Source organism: Chlamydomonas reinhardtii, chromosome 14 (genome assembly GCF_000002595.2).
Source record: "Chlamydomonas reinhardtii strain CC-503 cw92 mt+ chromosome 14, whole genome shotgun sequence".
Lineage (NCBI taxonomy): Eukaryota > Viridiplantae > Chlorophyta > Chlorophyceae > Chlamydomonadales > Chlamydomonadaceae > Chlamydomonas > Chlamydomonas reinhardtii.
Genome location: NC_057017.1, coordinates 1,239,928 through 1,262,652, shown reverse-complemented (window position 1 = coordinate 1,262,652; position 22,725 = coordinate 1,239,928). Strand labels below are relative to the sequence as shown.

The following is a 22,725-nucleotide window of genomic DNA, read 5'->3' as shown; positions in this document are numbered from 1 at the left end:
CTCGCAACTGCATTGTGCTCCCCGCGCACTGCACAGCTTTGATTCCGATACGGCCTCAAGGTGCGGCGCACCCACAAGCTAGCGGACGCGCCTGTGTGCAACACTGCTCAGTGCTCACCCTCAGCGTCGCGCTGCTGTCGGCCGAACTGCTCCATATGCTAAATGGTTCAGACTTTGGTTCAGACTTTGGTTCAGACTTTGGCTCCGACTTTGGTTCAGACCGACTTGTAACATGAACGTGAAACGCCGCAAAGGCCCGTTGGTTGAGGCCTTGAGAGTACCTACGCCTCGACCTGTGTTACAGTACCTCGAGGCGCACGCCGGTGACTGGGTCGTGACAAAATTTCGGGCAATTTACTCGGGCGACAAGTCGCTCGCCTTCTTCCTAGAGAATCGGCAGGCGGTGGTGAATGGCCTCATTAGTCTGCTGTGGGAGCCGTTGCTGCTGGCGGCGGCGGCGGCCGGCGTGGATGGGCCGGCGCAACGCCTCAGCATCCCGGTGACTAGCCGCGGTGGCGGGGGCGGTGCCGCAGCGGCGGTGGTGTGCATCCAGTTCGATGCCACCTTCCCGTGCGAGCTGGAGCCTAAGCTGTCGGAGCTGTTGGACGAGGGCGGCGGCGTGGTGGCTCCCGCCGCCGGTGATATCCCCAGCCTTCGCTGGGAGGCTGAGGCGCAGTACTCGGAGGCGGGGCCCCCCAAGGGCAAGCGGTGGCTGCGCGTGAGCGGCCTGCCCCACGGACTGCCCGAGGGACTACAGCGGGACCTCGTGCAGCACCTCTTGAGTACCCCAGTAGAGGAGATTAAGCGGGACGTGTTCTCATACCTGTTCTCGCAGCCCGTGCTGCAGAGTGGGCAAGTGCTGGTGAAGGTGGGCGACACCGCGCGCCTGCCATCGGCCGACGACGCTTTCGCGGTGGGACTGGGCAGGTGGGGGCGTCAGGTGATCTTCCAGCGGGAGGACATCGATCGGTACCTCGCGCAGGCGGCCCGGGGGGCCCAGGTGCGCCGGGTGCGCCGCCCGCCGCCTGCCCCGGCTGCCGCCCGAGCGGCGGCCACGGCGACTCCGGACGCGGCGGCCACGGCGGCCGCGGCTGCGGCCGCGGCTGCGGCTGCGACCGTGAGGGCGACCGCGGCGGCGGAGGCCGCGGCTGCGGCGGTCACCGCGGCGGTTGCCGCGGGCGCGGATGCCGCCGCTGTGGGGGTGCTGAAGGCGGCGGCGGCTGCTGCCGCAGAGGCTGTGGGCGTGGGCGTGGGCGACGGTGGCGGCCGTGGTGCCGCGGCGGGCCTTGGGCTCGACGGCCGAGGCAACGGCAACGGCAGCGGCCGCGGCCGCGACGCCCGCCCGTGGCAGCAGAAGGTCCATGGCCGCGTGGTGTCCGCGGCTGCAGAGGCGGACGCGGTGGTGGTCCGGTCGCTGGTGCAGGCGGTCTTCGCCGCGGTGATCGCGAACGCGGCCGTGGTGCCGGCGGTGGTGGTTGACCCCAACCCCTTCCGCATGCTGGTGGACCAGGACGCGATGGAGGCGATGCCTGACGACGATGAGGTGATGCCGGACCGGACGCCGACTGCGCTGGACGCTGCGGCAGCTGCGGCCCGGCGTGCGGCCCCCAAGCGGAGCCGGGAGCAGGCGCAGGCGGCGGCCGCGGCGGGCGAGGCGGCGCTGGCGCTGGCCATCCGGGAGAGCAAGGCGGCCAAACAGGCCTTGGCGACGGCGGCGGCGGTGCGAGCCGCCGCAACAGCCGCGGCGGCGGCGGCAGCAGCGGCCGGGGCCACGGGCACCCCGGCGGCGGCCGAGGCCGGGGCGGCCGCGGCGGTGGTCGCGACAGCAGGCGTGAGTGGCACGATGGCCGCCGTAGAGGCCACCGCTGCGGCGGGCGTGGAGCCGGCCTCGCCGCCGGCCGCGCCGGTGTCAACGGCGGGCTTGGGGGGCATCGTGGGCCCGGCGGTCCTGCCCACGGGGTGGAGCAGCGACGGTGGTGTGGGTGATGAGGGCCTGGCGGGCGGCGTCGGGCAGGGGCTGCTGGGGGATGCGGAGACAGCGCCGGATGCCAACGCGAAGCTGCTGTGTCAGGGCCGGCGGGGCGGTCCTGGCGACTTCATGGACGTTAGCTCGGTTGCCCCGCCCGGGGGCGGGCAGCAGTAATGCGGCGGCCGAAGCAGGCCGCTCCGGGGCCCCGGCCCTTGCGGGTGGGGTCGCATAACGTGCGGGGGCTGCGGAAGCGGGTGCCCCACCTGGGGTGCTCGCGCCTGCACGCCCTGCTGAGCTGCTGGGAACGGCAGCGCCTGGATGTGGTCTGTCTCCAAGAGACGCACGTTCTTGACTCGGACATCGACCTTGTCACGGCGGACCTGGCGGCAGCCGCTCAGCGGCTGCATGCACGCGAGTGGACTGCGTGGTGGGCGCCGGCCCAGAAGCCGGAGGGCCGTCGTGTTACTGGCGGTACGGCAATCCTCATTCGGTCGAGCCTCCTGCAGCAAGGCGCCATGGTGCTCGCTGGCGGCGCAGCTGCCGTGTCGGTGGCGGCTGGCGCGTGGGCGGGCCGCGGTGTTAGTTTGCTGTTGCAGTGGGGTGGACACACCTTCACGCTGACGTCAGCCTACTTTCCCCTGGCATCCACAGCGCAGCAGGCTTTCATTCGTGAGTGGGTGGGCCTTCGGGCGTCGGGCTCGGGCGAGCACCTCCTGGCAGCTGACTTCAACTTTGTGGCAGATGTGGCGCTGGACACCGTCACTGGCCGGGCGCGCAGCGACGGACCCGCAGCCGCCGCGCTGGCGGCGGCGTGCCCTGGCCTCATTGACGTGTTACGGCGGCGCCACCCGGCTCGCCGCGTGTGTACCTTCTTCCACCCTCACGGGGCGAGTCGGCTGGACCGCATTCTGTGCAGTGGCGGCCTCGAACCGCAGGTCCTGGAGTGCGGCGTCGCCGCCGGGGTGCCCTCCGATCATATGCTTGTGACGGTTGCCCTTGCGGCGTCGCCTGAAGCCGCGCCACCCGCTCGGAGCCTGCCCAGGGCCCACCTCGGTTTCCGGGACTTCAAAGACTTGGATCGTGACTACCGTGCCTGGCTGGGTACGGCCCTGGCGGCACGCCCTACTGATCCTGTTGAGCTGCTGGAGTGGTGGCCGGCCCTTAAACGGGCTGCCGCCACGTCCGCCAACCGCCTGAGCCGGGAAGCTGTTACGAGGCGTGTGGCCGCCAGCCAGCGGGAGGCGGCCGCGCTTGATGCGGCGGCAGCAGCTGCCGCCGCGGTGGAGGCTGGCGGTGATGTGCAGGTGGCGGCGCAGGCGGCCGTGCGGGCGCGGTGCACGGCGGCGGAGGCCGCCGTGGCCGCGGCCGCCGGCGCGGCGCGACGTACGCGCCACGCGTGGCTGCGTGGCGGCGAGAAGCCCTGCCCTCTCCTCACGCGCATGCTGCGGCCGGCGGGTGGGCCGCGCGTGATTGCCAAGTTGAAACAGCCCAATGGCACCACTACATCCGACCCGACGGTCATGGGGCAGGTGATGGCGCGGTACTGGAGGGACGTCAGTGCCGCGCCGCCGCCCGCTCCGGATGCCCGCACGCAAGTCCTGGATGCGCTGCAACAGCACGGGCGCCGGTGTACAGCCGAAGAGGCGGATCAGCTGGGGCGGGTTGCGGTCTCGGCGGCGGAGGTGCGCGCGGCGCTAGCCGCTGCGCCGGCTGGGCGCGCGGCGGGCCCTGACGGCATACCGGTGGAGTTATACCAACACTATGACAGTGTTTTTGCGCCGGTCCTAGCGGATGTGTTTACGGCGGTGGGGGAGGGGGCTGGGGTGCCTGACGGGCTCCTGGATGGCGTGTGGTCTTTCTTCTTTAAGTCGGGCGACCCTACCGAGCCCTCTAATTATCGCCCCATCACGCTGACGGATACCGATTACCGCACCCTTGCCCGGGTGTTGTGCTTGCGACTGCAACCGGTGTTTGGGCGTGTCATAGACCCTGAGCAAACTGCGTTTCTGACGGACCGTCGCATTGCCGATAACGTCCTCTTGCTCCAACTTACTCCTGGCCTGTTGAAAGCCGCCAAAAAGGCCCCGGCTGTGGCGGCCTTCCTCGACTTTTACAAGGCGTATGATACGGTGGACCGCTCTTTTCTGCTCGCGTGTCTGGAGCGCATGGGCGTGGGGGCGGGCTTTCTCACGTGGGTGTCCCGCCTGTTAACTGATACACGTGGGGCGGCGTTGGTGAATGGACGTGTGTCAGGATGGGTGCCGTTGATGGCGGGCGTGCGGCAGGGCTGCCCGTTGGCTCCGTTGCTCTACCTCGCTGTGGCACAAGCCCTTCTGTCATGGCTACGCAGCCGGGGGCATGGTGTGCTCGCTAACCTTGCGTCGGTGCTGGCGTCCCAGTATGCGGATGATTGCACGCCGTTTCTGGAGGGGTTTCAGGCGGTGCCGGGGTTCCTGGCGGACATGGATGTGTTTCGGCGGGCGTCTGGACAACGGTTAAATATGACTAAAGTTGAACTGATGGTGATGGGGACGGTCGGCGGTGCTGGCGCCCTGCCGGCCGGCATGGCTGGCCCGCCCCTGCCCCCTGGCTGGCGTGTGGTGCCGGCGGCCAAGTCACTAGGGGTGCATTACGGGGATTGGGGCGCATGCTCCCCACCAGTTACGTTTGAGGCCGTGATGGGGGTGCTGAGCAAAATCGCGCGCATGCCCGTGTCCATGTTTGGTCGGGCGGCCGCGGCGTCGGCTTATGCTTTGGGCAAGGTCCTGTATCATTTGGAATTTGCGGGTCTCCCCCAACTGTACGTTGTGGACCGGCTGCTAGCCAGGGTGGCGGCGGTGGTGGATCGGCGACTGTCGCCGGCCCAGTTTGATGCCAGCCCACATGCACGCCCGGTTGGCCTCTCCATTGACCTTATGCAACTGCCTCCGGCGGTGGGGGGGGCGGGCCTGTTGCCGCTGGTGCCGCATGTGAAAGCGCGGCAAGCCGGTCTCGCGGTCCGGTGTGTGTTGGGTGTGTGTGGTCTGCTGCCGTACGTGCCCCCGTGGACCCGGGTCGCGGCGGCGTGGCTGCGCCAGGTGCACCCGGCGGCAACGCCCCTGCGTTTCTTGGTGCGGGGGGCCGCGGACCGTGTGCTGAATAAGCCGCTCACCCCGGCGGGCAAGCCGTTTGCGCGCCTGCTGAAAGCCATGACTGCATTGCCCGCGGTGACTCTTGTGGCGCCGCCCGAGCCGGGCGCGTGGGTGAGTCATGTGCCGTTGTGGGCTAACCCGGCGCTGTGTGTGGACGGCCGCACGTGGGAATTGGCTTTCGCGGATTTGTTCGCTCTGCCGGGACTGGCGTGTGTGGGCCAGCTGGTTGCAGCGCATGACGGCCTGAACGAACTGCGGCAGGCATTGACAAGCCCTTGGGCGGAGGGCTCCCGGTCTGGTGAAGCGAGTGCGGATATGTATGTGACTGCTGTGTGGAGGCGGGTGCTGCACTGGAGCACGCGGGCACGCCTGCCGTCGCCCCTGCCGGGGCCGGCGTCGCCTCAAGAGGCGGCCGACCGGTTTGCGGCGGCGGTGGCCCTTCTTCCCGCTGGCTGGGCTGCCGCCGCGCGTGCGGCCCAGCTGGCTCGGGGGCCTGCCGCCGCGCTGCCGCTCCCGGTGGCCGACGTCGTGAGTGCTACGGCGGCGTCGGTGCAACGGGTGGTGCGGGGACTCGGATGGTTGCAGTGCGGGGGGCCGCCCATCCTGCTCACTGCCTATACGGTGAAGGCAGGGACCGTGCTACAAATGGCTCCACAGTTAGCCGCCCTGAAGGCTAAGCATTTGCAGTATGTGTGCGATGCGGGTGTGTCGGGGGTGGGGGCTGCCCTGGCGGCGGGGGCCTTCGTGTGCACCTTGGCCCGCTTGTGGTCGCTGAAATGGGAGAATCATCATAAGGAAGCACTGTGGCGTGTGGCCGCCAACGCTTGCTGGGCGTTTCCACGGCATGCTAGCGAGCGGGCGCGAGGCGTTACTGTTGACCCGTGTTGGGCGTGTGGGGTGGACATGCAGGATGGGGACCGGCGTCACTGGTTTTGGGACTGCACTGTTGCGCTGTCACTGCGGGAAAGTATGGGGATGGCTATGGGTTTCCTGCCGGAGGAGGCTCTAAGTGCCTTCTCTCGTGAGGAGTTGTGGTTAGTGCGCCCGCCTGCGGGGCTTGCGCCACCTGTGTGGGATGTGGTGTGTCTCGCTGCTATGTCTGCCCTGGACTTTGGTCGGCAGCGTGTGGTTATGGCCGGGTTGGCGGCGCGAGCGAAGCTGCCGTCGGCCCGGGTGCTGAGCATTGGACTTGCCGTCGTAGCTGACTTCTGGGGTCGTCTCCAGACGTTTGTGACTTTGGGTATCAGGCCAAAGGGTTGGGACGCTGTGCCGTTTGCGCATCCCTTCATGTCTCGGGCTGTTGGTGACGGCATGGTTTTGCGCTTGCCGTATGACGCTGATTCCCCGCCCCCCTCGCCGTGAGAGGTTGTGCGTGGTTGGTGGCTCTGTGTGTGGGCAGGATGCACGTGTGGGCGACCGTTCTAGTACCTGGACGCTTGCGCCCTGGTTAGTGCGTGCGCTGTGCGTGTGTCCTGCGGCCTAGACGTTTCCCGGCACTCCTGTGCCTAGGCTTGTGGCGTTGAGGCACAGCGGTGGGGCTCTGGCGGGTTGAGGCTTGGCTAGGACTCACTGTGCGCGGAGTCACACGGACTTTGCCCGCGGGAGGGTTTGCAGCAAAGTCGGGGTTGGGCCCTGATAGCATGTGATGGCTCGGCGTCTTCGGGAGCTGGGACTGTCCCCTCTGTAACATCCGCATCCATATGCTAAAACCACGTTTCTTTTACACCTACATAATTACATCTGCTCCCTTTTGTAATTTCTGAGGTGTTACAGCAAATGAAGGGGTAGCAAAATTTGACCTCGGAGAATGTTTGACGTGTCGTAACCACCACTTCAACATCCAGAAATGCACGTAGAGGACCTGGGCACGCTACTATTCGTCTATCTGCTCCGCCCCAAGGGTTTTACAGTCCGTACTCAATTCTGCCAGACCTGCAGGCCTGAACATTAGGGGGCTCCAGAGAATGAGTTGGGGTCTGCCTCGACACGCTCCCGCTTATCTCATGGCAGTCTGCAATACTCTTCTTGCGCAGTGAGCATTAATCACCATCAATCAGGGAACCTCCATCACCCACCTGTCATCGACCCATCTCCGGAGGCAGCTCAAGAAATACGGTACAGAGGCCTCTTGTGCTCAATTGTGCTCTCATAGCCAACTAGCTGCGCAATAGTTCAATCGAGCGATCAAGTCTCTTGCGCCAATGCAGTCACATGATAAGGTACTCATGCAGCAGCATCACAACTTAAAATGAGGGTACATGCCCGCCTGTGCCAGGTGCCTTGATGTCGTGTTGCAGTGCACACACAACACACATGCATACCAGCCATGTGCGTGTGCTTGTGCGTATTCAGTAGTGAAGACAAGGGCCCGGAGTACCAATATTAACAGTAGTAAAGCCCTGCACTTCCTTGCTCGCTCCGCTCGCCCAGCCGCGCCTGCCTCCGCCGGCTGGAAAGCCAAATGAATCACCATGCGTGCCCAATTCAAGCTGCGCTGCACAGGTCCTAGATGCATGTACGGCAAATAACTGAAGGGCAAGAGAACATGCACCTCCTGATACCTAGCATCATCAAGAGCAGCGACTAGCAGCAGTGAGCCAACCAGCAGGCGACAGAGCGCCCAGCAGTGAAATCGATGCATGCGTCCTCCCGTTGTTCTGCACTTAACACCCATACGCTCTGTCAAATACGGTGGACACATATTGGACCATTGGTACTGAGGCGCACACTGGTGGGGCCTTCCCCTTGCCCTGTGGATTCGCATAACACAGTCGTGCTGGCTACATGTCGTGTGCGTTCTGTTGACAACCCTTGCGTGTACACAACCTCCCAGCCAACATGTCGAATAGACCAGGCACAAACGCAACCGGTGTCATAAACGGCTGTCAAGAATGAGTAACATCCCACACACATGGCGTGAGCACAATATAATTTGCAGTGGTGTCAGTACAGGCATTGGCGCATTAACAGCCAATCTTTCTGCCAGACCTGTTGTGCATCAAACGCAGGAGTGGGTTGACGTTCCAACGCGACCTCAGCAGCAGTTCGCGGCTACATGGCTGCAGTTCACTTCGTCCTTCACTCAGTAACATCAAAAGCAGAAACTGCCTATTTAGCGATTTAGCAACGACGGCGAGCAAATGCAGATATGGGCAGCCTCGCAGCTGTCAACCGCAGATTACGAACGTGCCCAGCTCAATCACCAACGAATCCCTTTTCGTGTATCTCCTTCGTGTATCCCCCTCGTGTATATATAATGACGTGTCGCTCCCATCTCGTTGCGGACGTGGTTGCTGTTGTTCCATTCACGCACATGTGGGTCAAGCTGCGTTGTACCCCTGCATGCGTTGCTGTGTTTAACAAGTGGCTTTGGCAGTCCTATGTGAATGCTTGCATTCCTTGCAACATGAGCCCAAAGTACGGGCCCAGGGCCGAGCAATAGCGCACAACTGCATCTCCCACTAGCTACGACTGCTTAGGTGCGTGGTTTGCCACGCTTGCTCGCTCTACCTGCCACTCATGCCTTCGCAATGTCTACGGCTGGATTGGGCTCATGCATGCGGTCCCTGATCGTGACGCCCGCAGCCTCCGCAGCAGAAAGCGGCTGATCCCCGCCCGGCGGGGCGGCAGCAGATGCGGAACCAGCAGCCTCCTCAGTTTGCACCAGCATTGTGTGTGGGAGGCTCGGTGGCTGTAGCGCCAGCCGCTAGTGCGGCCACGGCGCCATCACCGCCCGGCGCCGCCATGCAGGGAGCAGCGGCGGCGCCGCCTGCCAGCCGCGGCAGTGACTGCGGCTCATCAAACGTCAGCGCCGCCGGTGCCGAGGTGGGCGCTGCAACGTCGTGGGCTTGATGGCTGAGGCTAGCACCGGACCCAGCCGCCTGCTGCTGCCATGCGAGGGGCGCTGCAAGAGGGTCTGCCGATGGTGGCGAGCCTGCGGCTACTGCCAACCGCTCGCCGTAGCCGAAGTCGGTGGCTGGTGACATCCCGCCGGTGGGCGTTACCATCAGTGAAACTATGCCCGTGCCCAAGTCCCGCGCTACGGATTTAATGCGGCTCGGGCCGGCGGCGGCTGAGGCTGTAGCATCAGACTCCGGGCGGCTGGCTGTAGCGCCGGGGGATGACGCCATTGCCAAGGTGATTGAGGTGGAGGTCGGGGAAGAGCTGTACATGGTGACACTCGGCATGGGGTGGTAGGCAGCCATGGCCGCTGCGGCCGCTGCAGCCGCTGCCGCATTGCTGCCGCCGCCAGCCCCGTTCGCCAGCTGCACGTTCCGCGCCGCACCGGCCGCACTGCCGGCGGCGGCAGCCGCCGCCAGCGACAGGCGCCCGCGTGCCTCGCGTTGCATGCCCGGCGCGACGCAGGCGGGCGCCCCATCCGCCGCTGCCGCCGCCACCGCCGCCGCCACTGCGCCGCCGCCCAGCGTGGAGTGCAAGGACGGGGGCGGCTGCAGCAGCTCCCAGCTGCCGTAGCTGGCGAGGCTGTTCAAGCCCATGATCTGAGGGCTGCTGGGCTGCGCCGGCTCCAGCCAGAAGCACTCCAGAGCGCCTGCCGTCCAAATTCAAGCAAGTTGGCAATTTGTGTGCGTGGGAAGGTATTAGAGCAATGTTGCAGGGGTAAGCCACACGCGGAGGCACTGCCGGTAGTTGCTAAAGAATGGAACTGTACGGTGTGTTGACATTAGGGTGGTCATGGGTTTGCGTCTTGCTGTAATGATCCCATCCATGTGCGCAGCCATCCCAACCCAACTGATTACGGCCAAGAGAACACACCTTTGCCCTTGATGACGACAGGCCCGCGCGAGATGATGTTGAAGGCAGCGGCAGAGGCACAGCCACGCAGTAGCGCGGCAGTTGCCGGTGACAGGTTGATGCGCTGCGGGTCGCTGTTGGACTCCATGCGGCTGGCCATGTTCTGCGATGGTAGGGCGTGTTTGTAAGCGGGCATGAGCAACGAGTCGACATTTTACGATACTTGAGCCACGTACGGCAAGCGCGATATGGCCCGTACATAATGTGGCAAAGCTAATAGCGAGAATGCTTTGCAATGCGCCCCGCTGACAGACGGCACTGTAGCCGGTAGACGGGAGCAGGCAGGTGCGGCAGTGGCGGGCATACTACCGGCGCAGACTGCATCAGCTGCTGCACGCTCACCACCGTGTCGCCGAAGAGGCAGTATCTAGGCATCTTGACGCCGATCACCGCTGCGGCGATGGGGCCTGTGGAAGTGCGTGCACAATGCTCGTTGCACAAAGGAGCCATACCGTACCTCTCGTCGCACTGCCGTGTTTCAGTAGCCCGCCTCTCCCCCCAACCTATCGTCCCCTCTTCCCTACCTCCCTGAAATAGGTAGATCCCCAGACCCACAGCGGCAGCCGTCCTGTGCCCGTCCCGTACCTCTTCCCCATCTACCCAGCTATGGGCCCCTCTCGGCACCCGTCACAGCTAGCATCAGCCCGCCGCAGCCCAGCTCACCGCTGGCGAGCCCCACGCGGATGCGCAGGCGGTGCCCCCGACCGCTGGTGAACTCAGTCGTGGCCGCCACCATGTCCAGGGCCATGTGCGCCACACGCTCAGCCGCCACCTCGGGGGGCTCAGCGTCCGGGCAGCCGCCCACAGCCACGAAGGCGTCACCGATCGTCTCCACCTGCAGGGTCGGACGCAGTCGTACGCAGGGCGGCACAGCGTGCGTGCGGGTGTGTGTGTGTGGGTGATTGGGTCGCTGGCTGGCGCATGTGTTGTGTGCGTGAGACGGACGCGGCGGAAAGTGGGAGCGAGCAGCAAGGCCGATGCATTGCTGGCAACTAGCGTAATGTTCACACGAACACGCACAGCGCACATACAGGGATGCAGCAGGGCCCCAATCCCAGCAACCTACCCTACCAAACCCCAAGCGTACCTTGTAACAGCCATTGCGCTCACAAATCTCGTCAAATATCGTGTACAGCTCGTTCAGCATCTCTGCGAGGTAGACGGGTTGCGCACGCAGAAGTTCAGGTAAGCTTGTCGCCACCGCATTCACCACCTGCACCCATAGCTCTGGATCACGTCCTTGACTCGGAAGCTTCCCCTTATTTATTCCCCACTACCGTAACCCCCACGCGTAACCCCACACGCAGCAGCTTACCCGCCACCTCAATCGGCTTCATCTGTCCCGACAAGGTGGTGTAGGCCACAATGTCCGTGAACAAAATGGTGACGCTGTCAAACTCCTCCGAGAAGTTCTTACCCTGCGAGTAATACCAACGAGCGAGGCCGGGCATTGCTGAGCTGTCGCACTAAATTGTCAGAGGAAAACAGCAGCACACCGGCACGCGAGCCAGCAGCCTTTGTAAACATAGCAAAATTGCCGCTCCGCACGTGAGCACTGCACAGCCCTGTCCCCCCGCTCCAAACCGGCCCCACCTGCTGCAGCGGCGCCAGCACCTTCTTTGGAAACATCGCTTCCAGCAGCGACCGGTGCCTATTGCTGTTGATCAGCAAGCCAAACAGCAACCCCGACACAACGAAGCTGCCCACCACCACCAGCGCCAGCAGGCCCGCGCGCCAGCGTGGCTGCCAGCCGCCGGCCTTGCCCAGGTACAGACGCCACAGCGCATTGGGCAGCACCACCGGCACCGACACGCAGGGGCCGCCCGACCCAGAGTCCGTGCCGTCCGGGGAGTCCGCGATGGAATCGCAGGTGCCGCTGCCGACACTGCTGCCGTTTACGGCACTGCTTGCCAGCTGGGCCTCGGTGCCGTTGTCATACACCCGCGTCAGATGCCATGGGCCCTACATGTTTGGGCGGGGGCCAGTGAGCTCGACGAGGCACGCAAGCTACGCCGATGATGTATTGGAAGATGTCAGTCACCCATTCAGAGACCGGCGGCCCTGTCTGTTAGCGGCAGCTATCTAGCATTAAACCTTGAACTCGCCGCTATCTGCAACTGGGTACCTGTGCCACAGCCCGCCCACACCCCAGCTCACATACTGGCTTAGCCGCTTCATTCGCGCGTCGTTGCCCTGCACGCATAATGAGCAGACATAAAGAACATGTTGAGTGAACAGCCGCTTAGCATGGAATCATCATCTGAGCGGTGCGCTTCCATAGCTGCAGGTTGCCGCCACATACTTTAACACGCGCACCTGAAGAAGTCCGTCCAGACGCGCCAGGCTTTGAGCGAAGCCCCTGTCATACAACATGGACAATAGGTACAGATGCCAAACCGTCAGCAGCAGCCGAATATGCCAACAACAGCAACCTCCTTTCCCACCTGTGCACACAGAGTTGCTCTCCACTGAGTTCGTCAGCGGTGTTGCCCCTACCTTCTAAGCTATTACTCTAGGGCAACCCGGCCACCCAATAATCGAGCACGCACCAAAAGCGCTTCCCAGTCGCCGGATCATAGCACAGTGTTCCCGGGCAGTCGACCCGCGTGGTGTTAGCTCCAAACGTTGGGTCACACTGCCCTGTTCCATTGCCGTATGTAGGGGTCTGCTGCCGGCTGCTTGCATTGCTGCTGTCGTTGACTGCAGCCAGTGCCCAGCCGGCGGCGCCAGCAGGTGGCGTTACGAACACTGGCTGCCGCAGCACGACACCGTAACCACCTTGCAGCAGTTTGTACGGCCCGGAGACGGTTAGATTGCCGAACGCAATCACCCGTAGCGCGTCCTCGCGGCGGCTGCTGGGGCCGGCTAGCAAGTCGTGGCCCACTGCGGCTTCGTTGCCGGCCAGCGGATATATGGCCTGCGTTTGTACATGTCGGGCGCACGTGTCATTGCATGATGGCTACCAAGGCGCAGAGCTCCTAAGCCGGGTTTTACATCGTCTCATGAACGTCCAGGAAAGCAGCAGCGAACTCGCCTGGATGACTCCGTTCGGTGCCAGCTGCAGGGACGCTATCATTCCGGGCAGCACCTGTGTCAGCGCAAGCGGAAGGTGGCGTCATGAGCAAGCCGCCGTCAATAATGTGGGTCATGTTTTTGTGCGAGGCTGAGTGGTTGTCGCAAGCGGCGATGGATGTCAAGTCAACCCGAGCTGTAGTGTCTCCCTCTCCCGCTGCAAATCCCGCACTACGCAAGGCAAGGAAGTGGAGCGGTGGCAGGTAGAGTGGCACTGGATAGCAGCAAGGTCCCGCTAATAAACACCGGTACCAAGAGCCTGCCACGCGTGCGTATTGACGTGGGCCTATTCACACCAACCTTGGATAGCAGCCGCGACGCAACGAACTCAAAGCTTTGCATGAGCGCTGGGAAGTACGGCTGCTGTTGCACTTGAATCTCCAGGGTGATACTGGGGCCTGCACGAAAAGGCAGTCGGCATCGCTCTTACCCATTGTTGTGACTTTTCACATTCCGCTTTGCGGGCGTCTTATGTCGGCTGTGATTAGGTGCCCCCCCCCCCCCTTCCACCGGCTGCGGCCCCAGCCTGACCCGCCCTAACACCCCTGGGGAGCCCGCACGAATGCCATTGTCATGCACTTCCCGCCCTCTGCTTTGTGCGCATCATATGATTGTTTGCTTACTAAAAGCTTGTTGCATCTGCAGCTCTACATGCCGCGCCGCGTCCGCTACAAGCTCTTTGGCCACCGCTGCGGGCCATTGCAGAGGGTGGTGCACAGGTGGTGGGGACGGGCTTTCATAAATGTTCGGAAAACAGACCATCCTCTGGCGCCGCACAATTCGCCTCGGGCAGGCTTGCCCACACTGAGTACATGGCCCCTACTTCCACTCCAGACAATGACCTGACCACCATATCATAGCTGAACATCCAGGGCTTTGTGCGATTGTCCTCAGTCGCGGCAGCCCGGCCTGCACATTGGTTGGCACCCTTGCTTGCGCGCCCACGCATCTGGCATTGGCACCGTACCCACCACCCAAGCACGATCCTATTGGCCCACCCCACAGCTACCGGCGCATACATTCAAACCCACCTTGCTCAGCCTGCACACTTTGTTGCGCCGACTGGAGAACCCCAAAGATGCCCAGGCCACAGCAAAGCAAGAAGAGCAGCAGAGGGCCCAACAGCACCATCGGCGCGTCGCGGACCACTTGCCAGATCACCTGCGACGGTACGCACGGGGTAATGGTTAAGGTCGCCGTGTGCTCGACAGCGCACTGCTTGGGGCAGTTTGCTTGGGGCAGGCCGTAAACGGGTCAGTAGCGTACCCCGATTGATGTGCCACCCGCCTCCCAGCACAGGTAACCCAGCATCCCCAGAACCATCCTTAGTTCCGGACAGGGGGCCGAGACATCGTGAAGTGGTCCCCGCAAACTTATAGATTCGTCCCGCCGGCCACACAGCACAACACAACACAGCAAAGCTGTGCAGGATACTATGCAAGGTAGTACCGCGAGCGCCGCACCGCATCGCATATTTAGTCGGGCATGTTTCTTCCCTTGCGCTCTCAAACACAGCTGGAGCAAAGTAAGAAGACCCCGTAGCCCGTCCAACCCGCCCAGCGCCTGCGACACATCTTGGACCGGGCCGGCTTGACAGCCGGGACACAGCGCGCCTAGGACCGATGGGCTGTGCATACCAGGGGGGTGAAATCGGACCTGCGGAATCCGCTGTGCCTACTGTCAGCTTCCCTCGGCATCTAGGCAATTGCTACCCATAGTCGGTGCATTAGGTTTCCTGCGCTGCACAAAGTGCAGGGCCGCACCGGGATGGCGCAGGGCCGCACCGGGATGGCCCTTGGCGTGCAGGACTGCAGGACGCCTGCAACGGAACCGCCAGTGCCTTGTGCCCCACCGCTGACACCACGCTGTTTAGTCATATAGCCCCACGCCCCATACCGCATCCGTGCCCATACCATGTACGCCAACCCCCACCATCACGGCCAATAGGTGCGATACCAAGTAGGCAGTCGTCACCCCGGGAGGGGGAAGGTTTGCTGACCACGGCGGCTCCCACGGCCCAACACAAAAGTGACCAAACCCACACCACACCGCCATGATACAATCAATTGTATGACAGAAGTTCCAGTGCGTGTCACAGATGGCGAAGCGAAAACCACGCGGTGTGAGACACGATGATGCACCACTCACCTGAAGGGAATAGCGAGACCAAGGCTGCACACGCTGCTTGCGTGAAGGCGATATCGTCAGGTTTCCAAGCTTCCTGTGCGCTGCGAAATTCCTTTGGCGGTGCGCTTGTCGCGCGGCTACTGAAGGCGACGGTGGTCCTGCAGTGCTCACGCGCGATGGCATCGCACGGAACTGGTCGAAACCTCCACGTCCATACCGCGCTTCCCCCAATACATTGGCCTCAGTACTAAGACACTGCCGAGCTTGCGCAAACTCGGCAGCGCTGCCAGCCTCATCATCATCATGCATTGTTGCGAGGGCTATCAGTATCTAAGCATTGAATGACCGTGCGCAGAAAGCCAAGAATCGGTGACACGTTTGTAAAGGTCCGGCTGCACGAACTCAGCACCAAGCAGTGTTGATTGTATCGTATTACAATAGAGCCTGTGCGTTTGTAAATGAGTGTTTCATGTTTAGGAAATGCGCACGTCCTGTATATAACATGTGCGCCGAATCGAAGCCCAGTGTGACAAGGTATCATTACCTGACCGCAAGAAAGCGGCGACGTGGCCTAAGCATGACACGTACAGTATGCAAACTAAGGGTGTGCTTGCCGAGCTAGCAAGGTATGTCACTGAGCCGCACTTGCGGAGAACCCTTGTCAAACGAGGACAACTCAAAGTGAGGTTATAAATACACACATCCAAGATTCGTCTATACAAAACCAGCGGCAGCATTACCTGTCAGCTGTGAACCATGGGGCAACCTCTGCAACCGCGCTTGCGGACCCTGTCCTTTCGATTCAGTCGGCCACCGTGGTTGCGACAGGCCTCGACACGGCGCCAAACGTCGCTCCCGCGTCACCTACCACACGCCGATCTTCTTTCATTCCCTCCAACACGCCTCTTTCAGCAAAGAACACTGCCGCCGTCGCCGTGCCGCACCTGACTGAAACGTGCAACGGTCACGTACGCACGGCTTGTGGCGTCGTTTTTGGGCTGAGCCCCCCCCCAGCGAAGCGTTCCAGGGGGGGGCGAAGCCCCCCAGGAACACCCCTGTCAGGGAAAGGTGGCAGGGAAAATTCGGGCGGAGCGAGAAGTGCCTTCGCGCGTCCATGGACAATTGACTTTCGCGAGGTCGCAAGGAAAGCATCCGGTGCCCGCTGATATGCAGTCTCTAAGGCAAACTATGTTGGCGGCAAGCAAAGCGGGGAAGTATATCGAAAGTTTTGAGCGACTTGCCGAGCCATGCCTGCCGACGCGCCAGAATGCCGAGAAGCCCCGAGGTCGCCCCCGCTCCGCGCCTAGCCCTTTGAGCGTGGGGCGCCGGGGAGGTGTTGAGTATGGCAGGAGGCTAGAGAAAGGCTTGGGGTGTTTGGGAACGTGACAAGGCACGCATGCGTGGCGCGGGAAATCCCGCACGACCCCAACCCGAGTGTCCCTAGCCGATGCGCCTGCGCGTCGTAGCGGCATGGAGGCTCTGACGGGGCGTTACACGCCTATTAGCTCCCAAGCGTACGGGGGCTCAGCCCATTTTCCAGCTGTACAAAGCTGACACCCCTTGTCCCTGTGCAGCCAGCACCGCCTCTGCAGCCGTCACAAGCCGCTCATCCATGCACGGCTGAAGCTATAGCATAAACACGTACGAGTAAAGCTGCACCGGCGGCACGCAGCAGCCATGTTCGCGCTGCCGAGCGGCAGGCTTGCGCGGATGGCCAGGTTGGTGCAGGTGACTGCTGCGGGCGGAGAAGTCGATGTGATGCACGAGGCCAAGTCAAGGTGGATAGTGGTGAGGGAAACGCTGCTGCTTACGGAACGGGTGCGTTACCCAAAGCGGAAACGAGGCGGATCGATCCGCTCCCATGTGCGCAAGGGATGCAAAGCGCGGGACAGGTTCGCCCCCCATTGTGCAACCTCTCCAACTCCAAGGCGCCTATGCGTGATGCATCGTATTTAATGGATAGATCAGGATGATCTGTATTCTATACGCGCGCACGGTTCCCCTGAAGCGCAGCGAGCGAGCCAAATGCACCACTAGCAAGCTTGCCCGCGGACGCGACCTACTGTGCATTGCTGAGATCTTCGGATGTATTGAATAAGGATCTATTTGTAGAACTAATTATGTGCGCACAGTGCTCCCTGCTGACTGATTGACTTACAATTTCATCCTTAATCGCTCAACCTTTGCGGTTTGGCATTCGTCATAATATATTTGGAAGCTCTCTATGTTGCTGATGTGCTGGCCGCGGCCTATTCGCCCCGAACGTGCCTGGCTGACGCGCGCACCTGACCGCTTCGCCGTCTGTTCGCGCGCGAGCGCCCTCCTGTATGGGGGGGGGGCGAGCGCCCCCCGAAACCCCCGTGGCCCCTCCCTTTGGCGTAGGAACACCGCCCGTGCTTATATGCTGGTGCCTACACTACCGTGCGATGCTTGCATCCCGTGCGGGGGGAGGGAGTGCCCCTCCCCCCAATGCCCCCCCCTCGTCCCATCAAATAAACTTCCGCGAAGATGCGTGGCCAGGGGCTGAGTTGTATGTAGTGCTGGAGTGCCGGCCATATCATTAACCTCCCCTGTCATTAACAGTCGAACAGCTCGCGCCGGCCACGGCGTTGCTACGGCCCGGAGCTTGCTTGCTGCACGCCGGCAATGGATGTACCGCAGGCTCGCCGTAGGGGAGTCCCCGCCCCTGGGCTCACCCGCACCCGCACATGCGCGGGATCCACGACCTGGGACGGAAGCTCCTGAACATTTGGAGCTTCACACCTGCCTTCTGCTGTTCTGTGCTGGAGTGCCGTACGTAAATCCGTTGCATGCATGGTGAGTGGGCGGGCGGGCATGCCAAGTACTGGGGCCGGGCACATACGGGGGCTGGCGCAACCAGGTCGGCGGGCGGGTCCGGCGGGCAGCGGCAACCCAGGTCCTTGTGGGGAACCGGCAGCATGGGACCCGAGGGTCGTGACATGTCAACTTTGACTTCACTGTAACCCTGTGCACTGCCGTTTGCGCTGACATTATTCACGTAGCATGTGGCAAGCCTTGGTCGCGCCCTGACCTTGAGGCACTCGCCCAAACCTGAACCTTGACTTCGCGCTTTCTCTCCCTGGACCTCCGGTCCTTGCAGGCCGCAACTGCCTCCTTAGCTAGGCAGCCATGACCAAGGCAAAGCCGGCCAAGCGCACGCCGGCCGCGGCCGCGGCAACAGGGCTCGCAGCAGCCGGGGTGGCGTCGGCGCGACCCTCCCTCGGCGCGCATGTTGTTAGCCCCGCGACGGCCTGCGGCCTTGGCCCTGTGACGCCTTCTGGCTGCAAGTCTGGCAGCAGCAGCAGCCGGCGCCGGCGCTCCTGGGCCGCTGCTCTGCTGCACCTGGGCCGGCGAGTCATTGACCCCTTCGGCCTGCTGTTCCCGCGCGACGACGCCGACGATGACGCCGAGCAGCAGCAGCAGCAGCAGCAGCAGCAGCAGCAGCAGCAACAGCAGCAGCAGGAGCAGCAACAGCAGCAGCAGCAGTATGGGCAAGAGCGTGCTGAGACTGCAGAAGGCCGCGTTGAGGGCGCTGCTAGCGCCGCTGCGGCTGCAGCGGCTGCTGCAGCGGCGGCGGCCGCTGCAGCGGCCGCAGCAGCCGAGGGTCGACAGCGCGGTGCGAGCAGCAGTGGCGGCGCCGTCCGCTCGGGCAGCGCCGCGACCGTCCGCACCACCACCACCACCACCAGCGACGGCGACGGCGACGGCGGGTCATTGCAGCAGCAGCAGCCGCAGCCATCGCCAACAGACCGCGGCGGCGGCAGCAGCGCCGCAGGGTCTGAGTCTGAGCGGGATGCGGAGGAGGGTGAGGAGGCAGATGAGGATGAGGCGGATGAGGAGGAGACGCCTGAGTCCCAGTCTGAGCCTACGTCCGAGTCGGAGGGCTCGGAGGAGGAAGCTGAAGGGGAGGAGGGTGGGGAAGAGGAGGAGGAGGAGGAGGATGAAGTTCTGCAGTCTGAGTCGCTTCTGGCGGCGGCGCTGGGTGAGATGTTTGAGGAGCAGGAGGCGGTGGCGGCGGCGGCGCGGGCGGAGGAGCAGCAGATGGAGGATGAGGCGGCGGTGGTGGAGGCGGCAGCGGAGCGCGCGGCGGAGGCTTGGGCCGCTGCCAAAGGCGAGGCGGAGGCGTTGGAGAAGGAGGAGAAGATGGGGGAGATGGGGGATGGCGGGAACGTGGTGGTGCCGCAAGGGCTGGAGCTGAGGTTGAATGAGGCCTGGGAGGAGGGCATCCGCGAGGCCATGGCAGCTACAGCCACAGCACCCGCCGCTACTGTCGCTACAGCCACAGCTGTGCTGGCTGTAGCTGGTGATGGTGGCGGCGGCGCCAGCGGCGGTGACGGCGACGGCGAAGGCGCCGATGCCACCGGCAGTAGCAGCAAGGATGGCAGTGGCAGCGCTGCGGCCGCAGCCACTGCTGCTGAGGAGTCGGCCCCCGGCGGCGGCGCGGCGGATGCACCTCGCCGTGAGGTCCTCATTGCGACCGGCAAGCGCGTGCACGCGGCTGTAGCACCGGCGGCAGCAGCAGCCGAGGCGGCTGCAGCCGAGGCAAAGGCGGCGGCGCAGCCGCCGCGCCCGCGCCTGGGATACCACACGCCACTGGGCGGTGGCCGTCGTGTTGGCGGCGTTACTAATCTCATCATCGGCGGCGCAGCCGGCGGCGGCGGCACCAGCGGCGGCGGCAGTAGCGCCCGGCGGCTGCAGGAGGGCGATGCTACTGCCGCTATGGTCGGCGGCGCCGCGGATGCGGCGGAGGAGGCGGCGGCAGTGGCGGCGGCGGCAACGCCCACCCGCTACCCGATGGATGTGTATGAGGACGAAATGAGCTACGAGCTGCAGGTGTGTGTGTGGGGGGGGGAGGGGGCGGCATTTTGGGATTACGGCATGGAGGGCGGGGGCAGGGGGCAAATAGGGGGCGGCATTGGGGGCTGTGCTTGAGAGCATGTCGTGAGCGCGCTGACCACCCGCCTCTTCGTGCACTGCGCCATGCAAGCTGAACCCGGCCGCTCTGAACGCGCATGCGCGTGAGCGCGCGCGTGCACGCAGACGCACGCGCGCGCTTTCTCCATATGCATGTTCATTCATTTGTACATACACACGCGCACACGCACATCAATAACGACACGCACGCGCTGCCCAACACAGTGACACGCTGCCACACACACACACACACACACAAACACACTATTTCTCTCCTTCTCTCCCCCCTCTATCTGCAGGCGGACGTGCCGGGTATGACGGAGGACCAGCTGGTGGTGGAGGTGGCGCAGCACCGCCTCACCGTGGAGGGCAGCGCGGCGCAGGTGGGTGTGGCTGTGTATGTGTATGTGTGTTAGGTTTGTGTGTGTTGAATAAAACGAAACGAAAGCCCGCCCAAGGGGTAGTGTGTGTGTGGTTGTGTGTGTGTGTGTGTGTGTGTGTGTGTGTGTGTGTGTGTGTGGTTGTGTGTGTGAGTGTGTGGTTTTGTGTGGGGGGAGGGCGCAGTGGAGGGCGGCGCAGCGCAGGTGGGGGTAGGGGTCACAGGGTGGGTGCAGCGGTGGTGGGAGAGGCGGTGGAGAGGCGGTGGTGAGGTGGCGGAAGAGGTGGTGGTATGCAGGCGCGCCTGGAATGGAGCGGGGTGAAAGTGCAGCAGGGCTCTGGAGGCAAGGGAAGGCAAGCAAGCGTGTGCGAGACCATGCACAGCCTGTTGCAGAAGTGCCACTTTGTGCGGCGCCTGCAGCGTGCGCCCGCTGCTGCCCGCTGCTGCCCGCTGCTGCCCGCTACTGCCCGCTACTGCCCGCAACGCCACAACGCGACATGAGTCACACGATACGTACCCACCACCACAACCACAACCACCACAACCACCACAACCCTGCTGTGTTGCCCGTGCACCTTGTTCCCAATGCTCCAACCTCGCAACCCCGGCCCTCCCCCCATTTGCTGACTACGTTCTCCACATGAACGGCTACCCCACCCCCCGCTGCCGTACGCACACGCGCCTAGGTGCTCGAGTCCCACGTGCGGCCGCTCACGCCCGAGGAGGCCGCCGCCGTCGCGGCGGCCGCCGCCGCCTCGCCCGGCCGCCGCCAGCCGCGTGCCGTCAGGTGGGTGTGTGAGCGAGTGAAGGCTTGGGTTTGAGTTTGGGTTTGGGTTCAGAAGCGTGCGGTTTGGGATTTGGGTGGGGCTAGGCGCGGGCAATGGTGCGGCATGCGCACGCGGGCAGGGCTCAGCGCATGGAGGGCGAGAGCCGGGCTGCCTGTGCATAGATGACGATAGGTCGTAGAGTGCGGCCCTGCTGCTTCAAGCACCGCGCGTGTCCCCATACCCCCGCCCCTATGCCCCACCCACCCCCCACGCCACGGTACGGCACGCAGGACGGAGCGGCGCCGCCGCCGCCACTTCAAGCGCACCTTCCGCCTGCCTCACGACGTGGACGCCGCCGCCGTCACCGCCTCGCTGCGCGACGGGGTGCTCATCGTGCGGCTGGGCAAGAAGCAGCGGACGGGCGAGGCGGAAGGAGGTGGTGATGATGATGGAGGTGGAGGTGGAGGCGGTGGTGGTGGCGGTGGTGGCGGTGGTGGTATCGGCACTGTGCCGCCCGCCAGAGCAGAGTCGGGTGGGGACGGGGATGGAGGTCGTGGGCTGGCGAGTGAGGTGGCGGCGGCGGGCAGTGTGGCGGCGGCAGAAGGCGGTGTGGCTGCGGCGCGGCGTGTGCGTGTGGATCGCCTGCCTTCCGCCGCTTGGCCCCCCTGTGAGGTGCCTAAACTGGCGCCGCCACCGCCACAGCAGCCGCTGTCACAGCCGCCAGACGCCGGCATCTTTGTTGGCGAGGAAACCGGCAGCGGCAGCGGCGATGGCGGCGGCTACGCTGGAGGCGGCGGCAGCCGCAGTCTGCTGCTGCAAATGACGACGGAGGCCGCTGCCGTGACGCTGGCGGCGGCGGTGGTGGCGGACTCGGAGAAAGCCATGGCAGCAGTGGAGGCGGTGGGTGGAGCGGGAGAAGCGCGTGGCGTCGGAAATGAGGGTGCAGAGGAGGAGGTGGTGGCTGGGGGTGGTGGTGGGAGCAGCGGCAGGGGCGGCGGCGGCGTAGCAGTAGCTGGCAGGCCGGTGCCGGTACCGCCGGACACGCCGTGTCTGGAGCAGGGCACAGAACTGGTCTAGCTATCTAGCCGCATACGCAAATAAGGTGGCGTTGGGGTGAATCGGATGGATCAAATGAATGGTTCCCGTGCCGTATCATGTACAATACAGTTGCAGGGGTACCGTGGTGGATCCCGGCCGGGAATTTGAATCGTCAACGCCGACAGGGAACAATGCGAACGTTGCTTGTCTTTCCAGCTGGGCGGCTGGGGCCCTAAATGATGCAATGGTGTTCAGTGGAGCGCAGCTGTACTGCTGTAGTTGTGAATGTAGCCCTGATGTAGCGCATGATTGGTGTGGCAGGCCGCTTTCAGATGGCTGCAATACGATGGGATCTGTTGTACCGTGTGTGGGCGCACCTGTGTATTTATGCGCCATCATTTACATTGCCACTCCATGTCCTCAAGCCGCGAGTGGCGGGAGGAGCGCGATGCGGCCAGGCCACCGGTGTGTGTTGCGTGCTCACGCACGCGTGTT

At 63.8% G+C, this 22,725-nt stretch overlaps 3 protein-coding genes across 3 annotated transcripts; 2 read left to right on the top strand and 1 right to left on the bottom strand.

Moving 5' to 3' along the window:
* Nucleotides 1-44: 44 nt before the first annotated feature.
* Nucleotides 45-6,799, top strand: CHLRE_14g616501v5 (uncharacterized protein). Its single transcript, XM_043070095.1, has 4 exons — nt 45-2,108; nt 2,306-3,651; nt 4,051-4,160; nt 5,732-6,799. The coding sequence occupies exons 1-4, from the start codon at nt 233-235 to the stop codon at nt 5,775-5,777; spliced, it is 3,378 nt and encodes a 1,125-aa protein (XP_042916768.1). The 5' UTR covers nt 45-232; the 3' UTR covers nt 5,778-6,799.
* Nucleotides 6,800-6,808: 9 nt separating this feature from the next.
* Nucleotides 6,809-14,164, bottom strand: CHLRE_14g616450v5 (uncharacterized protein). The gene is made up of 14 exons (XM_001698964.2): nt 14,016-14,164; nt 13,608-13,673; nt 13,285-13,382; nt 12,947-13,000; nt 12,462-12,829; nt 12,229-12,271; nt 12,070-12,105; nt 11,506-11,874; nt 11,228-11,330; nt 11,000-11,061; nt 10,576-10,747; nt 10,255-10,319; nt 9,874-10,015; nt 6,809-9,649 (listed from the first exon to the last, which is right to left on the bottom strand). Exons 1-14 carry the CDS (start codon nt 14,113-14,115, stop codon nt 8,754-8,756), a joined length of 2,574 nt encoding a protein of 857 aa, XP_001699016.2. The 5' UTR covers nt 14,116-14,164; the 3' UTR covers nt 6,809-8,753.
* A 3,750-nt stretch (nt 14,165-17,914) lies between these two features.
* On the top strand, nt 17,915-22,640 carry CHLRE_14g616400v5 (uncharacterized protein). The gene is made up of 6 exons (XM_043070094.1): nt 17,915-17,928; nt 18,233-19,965; nt 20,346-20,429; nt 21,112-21,212; nt 21,483-21,753; nt 21,895-22,640. Exons 2-6 carry the CDS (start codon nt 18,262-18,264, stop codon nt 22,267-22,269), a joined length of 2,535 nt encoding a protein of 844 aa, XP_042916767.1. The 5' UTR covers nt 17,915-17,928; nt 18,233-18,261; the 3' UTR covers nt 22,270-22,640.
* Nucleotides 22,641-22,725: the final 85 nt, after the last annotated feature.